This window comes from Schistocerca nitens, chromosome 7, assembly GCF_023898315.1.
Source record: "Schistocerca nitens isolate TAMUIC-IGC-003100 chromosome 7, iqSchNite1.1, whole genome shotgun sequence".
NCBI classification, from domain to species: domain Eukaryota; kingdom Metazoa; phylum Arthropoda; class Insecta; order Orthoptera; family Acrididae; genus Schistocerca; species Schistocerca nitens.
Genome location: NC_064620.1, coordinates 164,609,725 through 164,622,575, shown reverse-complemented (window position 1 = coordinate 164,622,575; position 12,851 = coordinate 164,609,725). Strand labels below are relative to the sequence as shown.

At 40.1% G+C, this 12,851-nt stretch overlaps 1 protein-coding gene across 6 annotated transcripts in view; it reads left to right on the top strand.

Moving 5' to 3' along the window:
* The window catches only part of LOC126195378 (dystrobrevin beta), a 620,666-nt gene that overhangs the window by 554,346 nt on the left and 53,469 nt on the right, over nt 1–12,851 (top strand). For all 6 annotated transcript variants that reach the window (XM_049933955.1, XM_049933957.1, XM_049933956.1 and 3 more), the window contains one exon: nt 5,447–5,639. In XM_049933955.1, coding sequence (XP_049789912.1) covers nt 5,447–5,639 — 193 coding nt within the window. The remainder of the gene's footprint in view (nt 1–5,446; nt 5,640–12,851) is intronic.

Below are 12,851 nucleotides of genomic sequence, written 5' to 3'. Positions count from 1 at the left end.
TAGCCTCCTTTCAAAACACTGTCGATTCTGTTCAACTGCTCTTCCAAGTCCTTTGTTGTTTCTGACAGAATTACAATGTCATCGGCGAACCACGACATTTTTATTTCTTCTCCATGGATTTTAATACCTACTGCAAATACATGGAAGAATCCTGGAGTCACTAGAAGGTATCAGATAGATTGTATAATGGTAAGACAGAGATTTAGGAACCAAGTTTTAAATTGTAAGACATTTCCAGGGGCAGACATGGACTCTGACCACAATCTATTGGTTATGAACTCTAGATTAAAACTGAAGAAACTGCAAAAAGGTGGGAATTTAAGGAGATGGGACCTGGATAAACTGACTAAATCAGAGGTTGTACAGAGTTTCAGGGAGAGCATAAGGGAATGGGGGAAAGAAATACAGTAGAAGAAGAATGGGTAGCTTTGAGGGATGAAGTAGTGAAGGCAGCAGAGGATCAAGTAGGTAAAAAGAAGAGGGCTAGTAGAAATCCTTGGATAACAGAAGAAATATTGAATTTAATTGATGAAAGGAGAAAATATAAAAATGCGATAAATGAAGCAGGCAGAAGGGAATACAAATGTCTCAAAAATGAGATCAACAGGAAGTGCAAAATGGCTAAGCAGGGATGGCTAGAGAACAAATGTAAGGATGTAGAGGCTTTTCTCACTAGAGGTAAGATAGACACTGCCTACAGGAAAATTAAAGAGACCTTTGGAGAAAAGAGAACCACTTGTATGAATATCAAGTGCTCAGATGAAAACCCAGTTCTAAGCAAAGAAGGGAAAGCAGAAAGGTGGAAGGAGTATATAGAGGGTCTATACAAGGGCGATGTACTGGAGGACAATATTATGGAAATGGAAGAGGATGTAGATGAAGATGAAATGGGAGGTATGATACTGCATGAAGAGTTTGACAGAGCACTGAAAGACCTGAGTCAAAACAAGGTGCCGGGAGTAGACAACGTTCCATTACAACTACTGACGGCCTTGGGAGAGCCAGTCCTGACAAAACTCTACCATCTGATGAGCAAGATATATGAGACAGGAGAAATACCCTCAGACTTCAAGAAGAATATAATAATTCTGATCCCAAAGAAGCAGGTGTTGACAGATGTGAAAATTACCGAACTATCAGTTTAATAAGTCAGGGCTGCAAAATACTAACGTGAATTCTTTACAGACGAATGGAAAAACTAGTAGAAGCTGACTTCGGGGAAGATCAGTTTGGATTCTGTAGAAATATTGGAACACGTGAGGCAGTACTGACTCTGCGACTTATCTTAGAAGCTAGATTAAGGAAAGGCAAACCTACGTTTCTAGCATTTGTTGACTTAAAGAAAGCTTTTGACAATGTTGACTGGAATACTCTCTTTCAAATTCTGAAGGTGGCAGGGGTAAAATACAGGGAGCAAAAGGCTATTTACAATTTGTACAGAAACCAGATGGCAGCTATAAGAGTCGAGGGACATGAAAGGGAAGCAGTGATTGGGAAGGGAGTGAGACAGGGTTCTAGTCTCTCCCCGATGTTATTCAATCTGTATATTGAGCAAGCAGTGAAGGAAACAAAAGAAAAATTCGGAGTAGGTATTAAAATCCATGGAGAAGAAAAATAAAAACTTTGAGGTTCGCCGATGACATTGTAATTCTGTCAGAGACAGCAAAGAACTTGGAAGAGCAATTGAACGGAATGGATAGGGTCTTGAAAGGAGGATATAAGATGAACATCAACAAAAGCAAAACGAGGATAATGGAATGTAGTCAAATTAAGTCGAGTGATGCTGAGGGAATTAGATTAGAAAATGAGACACTGAAAGTAGCAAAGGAGTTTTGCTATTTGGGGAGCAAAATAACTGATGATGGTCGAAGTAGAGAGGATATAAGAAGTAGACTGGCAATGGCAAGGAAAGCATTTCTGAAGAAGAGAAATGTGTTAACATGGAGTATAGATTTAAGTGTCAGGAAGTCGTTTCTGAAAGTATTTGTATGGAGTGTAGCCATGTATGGAAGTGAAATGTGGACGATAGATAGTTTGGACAAGAAGAGAACAGAAGCTTTCAAAATGTGGTGCTACAGAAGAATGCTGAAGATTAGATGGGTAGATCACATAAGCAATGAGGAGGTATTGAGTAGGATTGGGGAGAAGAGAAGTTTGTGGCAAAACTTGACTAGAAGGAGGGATCGGTTGGTAGGACATGTTCTGAGGCATCAAGGGATCACCAATTTAGTACTGGAGGGCAGCGTGGAGGGTAAAAATCGTAGAGAGAGACTAAGAGATGAATACACTAAGCAGATTCAGAAGGATGTAGGTTGTAGTAGGTACTGGGAGATGAAGAACCTTGCACAGGATAGAGTAGCATGGAGAGCTGCCTCAACCCAGTCTCCGGACTGAAGTCCACCGCCACCACCACCACAACAACAACAACAACAACAACAACCACTCTGTATTCACCTGACCAAAAGTCTTGTTCCTCCTGCCACCGAACTTCACTAATTCCCACTATATCTAACTTTAACCTATCCATCTCCCTTTCTAAATTTCCTAACCTACCTGCCCGATTAAGGGATCTGACATTCCACACTCCAATCCGTAGAACGCCAGTTTTCTTTCTCCTGATAACGACGTTCTCTTGAGTAGTCCCCACCTGGAGATCCAAATGGGGGACTATTTTACCTTCGGAATATTTTACCCAAGAGGACGCCATCATCATTTAACCATACAGTAAAGCTGCATGCTCTCGGGAAAAATTACGGCTGTAGTTTCCCCTTGCTTTCAGCCGTTCGCAGTACCAGCACAGCAAGGCCGTTTTGGTTAGTGTTACAAGGCCAGATCAGTCAATCATCCAGATTGTTGCCACTGCAACTACTGTAAAGGCTGCTGCCCCTCTTCAGGAACCACATGTTTGTCTGGCCTCTCAACAGATACCCCTCCATTGTGGTCGCACCCACGGTACGGCCATCTGTATCGCTGAGGCACGCAAGCCTCCCAGCCAATGGCAAGGTCCATAGTTCATGGTGGTGGTGGCGGTGGTGGTGGTGGTGGTGGTGGTGGTGGGGGGTGGGGGGGGTGTTGTTTAGCATAGGAATAGAGGTAAAATGGGAGAGTGTGAGAGGGACAGGGTTTAAAATGGAGTAGACAACTATAAAAATCTGTGTGGAGGAGGTTTAGACTCCTGTATCATGGCTCATTTTCATTTTTGTCAGCTTGTAGATCTGTAGCCCAACCTACATGCAGCTCTTGCCTCTGCAGTCCTCGATATGGCCTGGAGCACCCAGTCCTACATCCAGTTGTACATTGTTGAGCTGTCTGTGTCACACTATTTTTATCCTTTTTCCTGTCTCTCTCTCCCTACCCTTCTTATTACTTTCTACTTTTGCATTTGTCTCGCATCTGTGCCAAGAGTGCAGCTCAAGTGGTGTTATTCAGCTGTCAAAAAGCTGTTTTGCATAGGTGGGGTAGAGGTACCTGCTTCTGGTTTGTTTGTTTGTGTGTGTGCGTGTGTGTTTGGGCGCATCCACGCATGTACATACAATTGTTTGTATTTGTTTCTTGCATGACAATAATTACTTCACCAAATCTCACTTATGACAGTGTGAGACTAAATTTAATAAGCAGCATTGATTCCGTATACTTACTGTGCCTGCTGTGAGTTAACAAATAAAAAAGTTCTGAACTGTATGGTAATAGCTGATGAAACGTGAGTAGCTCACCACATCTCTGAATAAGCAAAGGCTAGTTTACTGTCAAAAAACAAGAATGCCAATGAGGGAAACAGTAATAGATACTCTCTTGGGTCGTATACCTTGTATGGATGAGCTATACAGCATACTAATTTTCCACGAAGTGTAGCGGTAGTTGGGGTGGATGATTTAGTGCACTAATCATTGAGTGGCAGATCAGATCTTCACTTATTTTCAAATCTGAAAAAATATTTGGGGGAAAAAAAAATATTTATGAAGGGTAGTTATGTTCAAAATACTACTATGTTTTTGTAATAAAAAGAAGGCTTGTGTTTAGTCTCACAACCTGTATGAATTCTGAAAGTGACTACAGGAAAAATTATTATGTTCATATAAAATATAGTCTTGTAGAAGTATTTACAGTGCTTCATATTTTTACATCCTGGACAACTCGTATACAGATTTGTTCACCTGTAATTTCATTAAGTTTTGTAATTCTTCCTAATTTGATATTCACACTGAAATTTGTCTGTAATGATCACACTGAAATTTGTCTGTAATGATCCCATTGTTGATCTGTCATTACACCATTACCTTCCATCCGTTTTCTTCTGTTTTGAAGCAATGGAGTGATTGTATAGGATTTTCATGTGTGAGGGCAGTCACAATGGTTTGCAGTTTTACAAGTTGCAAGTGTCTCCTTAAAAGTCTTCACACAGGTGTCACTGGAATCACTAATTCATGGCTACCCTTCCGCTACACATTAAAAGACCCTCTCTCTCGTTCAGCATGTTCTTTAGTCACCCGTGGGCATCCTGTACTCTTCCTCTTGCCTTCAAACTGATGTTACCATCTACAGATATTATCATCACCTGTAGGATTACAGTGTAACTTTATAAGGAATATACATTGTAATGTAACAACAGATTCAGTCCTAGCAAACTATCAAACATCGAAAGCTTTCTATTTAGTAGTACTACCTTTGCTATTAGATCTTTCTAAAGAAAGATGCAGGGAACAGTGCATTTGTATGCACACTGATACACAAACAAAAACTGTTTGAGTTTATCTTTCATTTGATGTATTATTTGTAATTTCAAGTTGAATGTAATGAATGCTACAAAGCTTTAAAACTCCAATGTTCATTTTTAAATACTTGGTAGAATGTTTTATTTAATTGGATAGATAAAAAACCTACTCACCAAGCAGTGGCAGAACACACACATAAAAGACTGTTGTAATTGGCAAGCTTTCGGAGCCAGTGGCTACTTCTTCAGGCAGAAGGGTTGAAGGGGAAGGAAGAAGGGTAAAGGAAAAGGACTGGAGAGGTGTATGAAAGTGCATAGATTTTGGGAAAGTCACCCAGAACTGTGGATCAGGGGAGACTATCGTATGGGATGAGAAGGAAATGTTGGTATAATGCTTTTCATACTAATTCCATAGGTATGTTATCTACAAATGGACTAATGGTTTTCTTGATAAGGTATGCTGTGCACAACGTACCTTATGACATGGTACAAAATGTGACATATGGCGACTCAAAGTAGTTGAATAAAATGGTACCCATGAAATGCCTCTGTGGTTTTTATTTGGAAGAACTGCTTCATTGTATGAAATGCAGAACCCTCTTGCAAATTATTACTCTGTTAGTATGCAGATTATCCTACATTTTACTGTTTGAATATCACACCCAGACAAATAAATGGGTCACTGCTGAAGAGACCAATGTGATTTTCACTGATACTGAGTGGTGACTTTTGCAGGCGGCAGCAAGAACTGGAGGCTGCTGGTGGTGGCAGTTCAAATAATGCTGCAGGTGAGGAGAACCCCGCACTCGTGGCAGAGCTGAGGGCACTGCGGCAGCGCAAGGAAGAACTAGAAACACATCTTGGTGTGCTCCAGGACTCACGTAGGCAACTTATGGTTCAACTGGAGGGTCTTATGAAACTACTGAAGGTGTGCATCTTCAACTCATTTCTTTAGAATATTTGGAAACTACTGGTTGCAATGTTAAATGCAGCATTAAATACCAAATACATTCTTCTTACACTTTGTAAAAGTTGAAGTCAGTGCCTTTTCTTTTGTAAACTATTTTCATGCAACTGCATTTCAGTCATTTTGCCATATATTTGCCCCCACATAGTCTAAATCTGATTGGTTGATAGATCAGAAAAGGGGGGCTGCAAGGACGTGTTGAAATTCTGATTCATTTGAGAGGAGGATAATAATTACACTGAAAAATGACTTCTAACAAAACCCAGAAATCTAGGTTTGCATTGTGGTCCGTTATATGTTAATGCTTGTGAAAACTGTAGCATGTGTGATCAAAATGAATATTATGACAATTTGCAAATGATTGGAATTACAGAACTGAATGTGACTTTCAGAATATGGGATACTGTGAAGCCCATACATGCTGCAGTCAGAGCCTCTAAACCCCATGGCAACAAATGAAAGAAGGTTATAATTTGTGAAGTATCTCCCTTCATGTTTTTTCTGTGCATGTCCAAAAAACATCACTTGTGGTTGTTGATGGACCAAGATGAAAAATTTGGTGGCCTTCTATGTCAAGTCATTTTCAATATGAGATATGTCAGGCAAAAGTGCAAACAGTGTGCCTCTTATTCTTTGATGGAAGTTCTGGTGTCTCTCTCCATGTGTGGCAGGGCATTTCTATGTTGACATATAGTGTGTATAATTGCCTAAAGAAGGAATAAGACCCCAATGTCCAAACTAGGGACAGCTAAGAACTTTACTTGCATGCAGTGCTTGTACACGCATGCCAGTCTCTCTCATCTGAGTGCACACTTCCCCCTCTGCCACGCCACACTGTCTGAGTGGGAAAACAGGGAAGGGGGGAACTGTGAAATTGCAGCATATGACTGTGTTTTGTATTTCTCAACAACATAAATCACAAACAAAACAAATTTTTGGTATTATTTAAATATTTTTGACACACTGAAGACATAAGGAAACAACAGAAAATCAAGGATGGAATGTAGCAGTATTATGAAAAGCATAGTTGCTTCCTCCCCCCATGAACATGGACCTTGCCGTTGGTGGGGAGGCTTGCGTGCCTCAGTGATACAGATAGCCGTACCGTGGGTGCACCCACAATGGAGGGATATCTGTTGAGAGGCCAGACAACTGCGTGGTTCCTGAAGAGGGGCAGCAGCCTTTTCAGTAGTTGCAGGGGCAACAGTCTGGATGATTGACTGATATGGCCGTGTAACATTAACCAAAACGGCCTTGCTGTGCTGGTACTGCGAACGGCTGAAGGCAAGGGGAAAATACAGCCGTAATTTTTCCCGAGGGCATACAGCTTTACTGTATGGTTAAATGATGATGGCGTCCTCTTGGGTAAAATATTCCGGAGGTAAAATAGTCCCCCATTCGGATCTCCGGGCAGGGACTACCCTAAAGGACGTCGTTATCAGGAGAAAGAAAACTGTCGTTCTACGGATCGGAGCGTGGAATGTCAGATCCCTTAATCGGGCAGGTAGGTTAGAAAATGTAGAAAGGGAAATGGATAGGTTAAAATTAGATATAGTGGGAATTAGTGAAGTTCGGTGGCAGGAGGAACAAGACTTCTGGTCAGGCGAATAGAGGGTTATAAATACAAAATCAAATAGGGGTAATGCAGGAGTAGCTTTAATAATGAATAGGAAAATAGGAATGCGGGTAAGCTACTACAAACTGCATAGTGAACGCATTATTGTGGCCAAGATAGACGCGAAGCCCGTGCCTACTACAGTAGTAGAAGTTTATATGCCAACTAGCTCTGCAGATGACGAAGAAATTGAAGAAATGTATGATGAAGTCAAAGAAATTATTCAGATAGTGAAGGGTGACGAAAATTTAATAGTCATGGGTGACTGGAATTCGGTAGTAGGAAAAGGGAGAGAAGGAAACATAGTAGGTGAATATGGATTGGGGCTAAGAAATGAAAGAGGAAGCCGCTTGGTAGAATTTTGCACAGAGCACAACTTCATCATAGCTAACACTTGGTTCAAGAATCATGAATGAAGGTTGTATAGATGGAAGAAGCCTGGAGATACTGACAGGTTTCAGATAGATCATATAATGGTAAGACAGAGATTTAGGAACCAGATTTTAAATTGTAAGACATTTCCAGGGGCAGATGTGGACTCTGACCACAATCTATTGGTTATGAACTGTAGATTAAAACTGAAGAAAACTGCAAAAAGGTGGGAATTTAAGGAGATGGGACCTGGATAAACTGACTAAACCAGAGGTTATACAGAGTTTCAGGGAGAGCATAAGGGAACAATTGACAGGAATTGGGGAAAGAAATACAGTAGAAGAAGAATGGGTAGCTTTGAGGGATGAAGTAGTGAAGACAGCAGAGGATCAAGTAGGTAAAAAGACGAGGGCTAGTAGAAATCCTTGGGTAACAGAAGAAATATTGAATTAAATTGATAAAAGGAGAAAATATAAAAATGCAGTAAATGAAGCAGGCAAAAAGGAATACAAACGTCTCAAAAATGAGATCGACAGGAAGTGCAAAATGGCTAAGCAGGCATGGCTAGAGGACAAATGTAAGGATGTAGAGGCTTGTCTCACTAGGGGTAAGATAGATACTGCCTACAGGAAAATTAAAGAGACCTTTGGAGAAAAGAGAACCATTTGTATGAATATCAAGAGCTCAGATGGAAACGCAGTTCTAACCAAAGAAGGGAAAGCAGAAAGGTGGAAGGAGTATATAGAGGGCCTATAAAAGGGCGATGTAATTGAAGACAATATTATGGAAATGGAAGAGGATGTAGAGGAAGATGAAATGGGAGATATGATACTGCATGAAGAGTTCGACAGAACACTGAAAGATCTGAGTTGAAACAAGGCCCCAGGAGAAGACAACATTCCATTAGAACTACTGATGCCCTTGGCAGAGCCGGTCCTGACGAAACTCTACCATCTGGTGAGCAAGATGTATGAGACAGGCGAAATACCCTCAGACTTCAAGAAGAATATAATAATTCTGATCCCAAAGAATCAGGTGTTGACAGATGTGAAAATTACCAAACTATCAGTTTAATAAGCCATAGCTGCAAAATACTAACGTGAATTCTTTACAGACGAATGGAAAACTAGTAGAAGCCGACCTCGGGGAAGATCAGTTTGGATTCCGTAGAAATATTAGAACACATGAGGCAATACTGACCCTACGATTTATCTTAGAAGCTAGATTAAGGAAAGGCAAACCTACGTTTCTAGCATTTGTAGACTTGGAGAAAGCTTTTTACAATGTTGACTGGAATACTCTCTCTCAAATTCTGAAGGTGGCAGGGATAAACTACAGGGAGCAAAAGGCTATTTACAATTTGTACAGAAAGCAGATGGCAGTTATAAGAGTCGAGGGACATGAAAGGGAAGCAGTGGTTGGGAAGGGAGTGAGACAGTGTTGTAGTCTATCCCCGATGTTATTCAATATTTATATTGAGCAAGCAGTGAAGTAAACAAAAGAAAAATTCGGAGTAGGTATTAAAATCCATGGAGAAGTAATAAAAACTTTGAGGTTTGCCGATGACATTGTAATTCTGTCAGAGACAGCAAAGGACTTGGAAGAGCAGTTGAACGGAATGGACAGTGTTTTGAAAGGAGGATATAAGATGAACATCAACAGAAGCAAAATGAGGATAATGGAATGTAGTCGAATTAAGTCGGGTGATGCTGAGGGAATTAGATTAGGAAATGAGACACATAAAGTAGTAAAGGAATTTTGCTATTTGGGGAGAAAAATAACTGATGATGGTCAAAGTAGAGAGGATATAAAATGTAGACTGGCAATGGCAAGGAAAGCGTTTATGAAGAAGAGAAATTTGTTAACATTGAGTATAGATTTAAGTGTCAGGAAGTCATTTCTGAAAGTATTTGTATGGAGTGTAGCCATGTTGGAAGTGAAATGTGGACGATAGATAGTTTGGACAAGAAGAGAATAGAAGCTTTCTAAATGTGGTGCTACAGGAGGATGCTGAAGATTAGATGGGTAGATCACATAACTAATGAGGATGCATTGAATAGGATTGGGGAGAAGACAAGTTTGTGGCACAACTTGACTAGAAGAAGGGAACGGTTGGTAGGACATGTTCTGAGGCATCAAGGGATCACCAATTTAGTATTGGAGGGCAACGTGGAAGGTAAAAATTGTAGAGGGAGACCAAGAGATAAATACACTAAGCAGATTCAAAAGGATGTAGGTTGCAGTAGGTACTGGGAGATGAAGAAGCTTGCACAGGATAAAGTAGCATGGAGAGCTGCATCAAACCAGTCTCAGGACTGAAGCCCACAACAACAACAACAGTTGCTACTTACAAAAAGACTGTCAGAAAGGCAGCTTTCAGCCAACAAGGCCTTCATTGGAAATAGACAATACTCTCTCTCTCTCTCTCTCTCTCTCTCTCTCTCTCTCTCTCTCTCTCTCTCACTCACTTTTCTCACTCAGTTTGCCACATAATCATGAGTTATTTTGTTTCATCATCGAAAAAAGTTTCATGCATATGAGGCATGTGAGAAAAGTAATGAGACTGACAACACTGCAAGCAATCGGACAATGCTTTGTTATTCTACTTGTGCAGATGGGTGAGTTCATCCCTTTCAGAAGCACAGACCGAATTCCATATCTGTATAGCCATCATGTGATTTTTGAAAGCATAATCAGTGAAGTTGTGTTTTTGTTGTGTGTTACAAAAATGGAACAGCAAAAGTTAGAGCAATGTTATGCCACCAAGTTTTATGTTAAAGTTGGGGGGAATCCATGAGTGAGACCTTTAAAAGGTCGAAACAGGCGAGAACATGCTGAAGATGAACCTTGCTCAGGGAGGCCTACAGCTTAAAAAAAAAAACCAACAAAAATGTCAAACACATTAATGCTCATGTGATATTGTTCCTCCAGGACAAAGTGTCAGTCAAGTATTTTACAAACAGATTATTGAAGGATTCAGGAAAATTGTGAATTGAGTAAGATCGGACATTGCAGACAAGTGGATGCTAGGTCATGACTACAGTCCATCTCACACAGCGACTTCCATCACAGAAGTTTTGATTGAACGAGGTGGTATAGCAGTTAGCACACTGGACTCGCATTTGTGAGGATGACAGTTCAAATCCCCATCCGACCATCCTGATTTAGGTTTTCTGTGATTTCCGTAAATCACTTTAGGCAAATGCAAGATTGTTCCTTTGAAAGGGCGTGGCTGACTTCCTTCTCCATCTACTCCTAATCCGATGGGACCGATGACCTCGCTGTTTGGTCCCCTCCCACCAACCAACCACAGGACCTTATCTGAGTACTTGTGACTTTTTACTTTTCCCAAAATTTAAAAATGTCATGAAAGGATGTCATTTTGGGATTCGGGAGATATTAAGAAGAATGTGATCAACATATTAAAAGCACTACAGTTGAAGCCTTTCAGTGCTGCTGCTGGGAAAAAGTACCCTGCCAGTGTACAGCTGCCAAAAGGAACTACTTAATATTCTTCTTAATATCCTACCAAGTCCCAAAATGATGTCCTTTTATGACATTTTTAAATTTTGAGGAAAGTAAAAAGTCACAAGGACTCAGATATTTTTGTTCAAAAAAACTTTGGTAGGTAAGAAATCAGTCTCGTTACTTTTCTCACACACATCACGTATGTTGATTAAGACATTGATTTTATGTTTGCAACCTCATTATGGAAATGTGGAAACTTCCTGAGAAAAACAACACAGAACCCCTGGACAGTGTTAATGTAAAAGAATTTGTCTTTAAATGGGAATTACCCTGCAGATCAATCAGTTACATCTGCAGATGCACAGAGATGCTTTCAACTGAAATGGCAAATGGTCTTGAAAACACTTCAAAAACAGATGTATCATTGGCAGTGTTCTCAATTGTTTAGAAAGCTGTTCCTATAATTATTTCAATACTGTAGTGCATTGTTGGTAGTTTGCATTTTATTTAATGCCAGTGAGCTTACGGGAAAGAACAGCATTCCTTGTCAGAAGTTGTCCCATTCACAACATAATTTTCTTTTTAAATGCATCCACCCTTTCACCTTGCAATTTTCTTTATAAAAGTGTTCACTTTTACCATGAAATCAGAAATAAGTTGTTTCTCACCGTGCAGTGTCTTACTGAGGGCAGTCTGCAGTCAACTTGTATTTAAAATATGAGGTTAGCAATCCTTTCCAGACCATCTGATTCTCATTATTGCTTTCTGTTTTCCTTCAGAAATTCAATAAAACCATAATTAAATTGAAAAATCATTCCAGGCTTGCCCTTTGATGTAACCAACGCACTTTGCAGTAATATATTTATTTATTTAGCACCTGTAGTGTTACATTCATGATATTTGACTTGTCTTCATTCGGTTCTGTCAAAAACTGTTACAGCTAATAATGTAATATGTGTGCAACCTCAGAAGATTTAATGTTTGCACCACCAGTTCCATCATGTGTTCCATGCCTGCGTATTTAATACAAAGTTCTTCTTGATGTGCAGAACGTTGATATCCATACAAATCATCTGTCAATCGTTATAATTTTCAGCTGTTTCATTGCCAGCTGAATCTTTAAATTGTGTACATATGGTGATTTAATGCTGCTTCATAGCAAATTTGCATTACCTATCGACTTGTGACTACATAATAGATATTGAGAGTTCTCATCCTTCTCCTCTGTGATTCCCATTCTTTTTAAAGGGCTGCAACAAAAGATTGCTAGATGGCCTCTTTTTGTTCAAACAGCCATTTGACCTGTAAACTACTCCGATTCTATGAACAAATAGCACTTACACCATTAGTCTGCTGAACTGGAGAAAGACATGCTGACCAAAACAAGCTGCACCAAATGCTGGTAGGAAACATTTCAGCACACTGCTAAATGAAATTTCACACCATACCAAGGAGGACCGAGCAAAACCAAGGTGGACCAAGTAGTGCTGCGAGAGGCCGAGTCTCAGACCACACACAGGCAACTCATTGTGCACAAATGAAATTTTTCACACTGTCTCTGACCTGCTCTAAACTGTCCTTGATGTAGTGATTACTGCTCATGATGCCATCATAATGTGCAAGTTAATGTTACATGTTGTATCCAGTGGCATCTCAAACTCTCTCACCTGTCATTTTTCTGCTGTGCCACTCAGTAATGCAGGTTGCCAGATTGTATC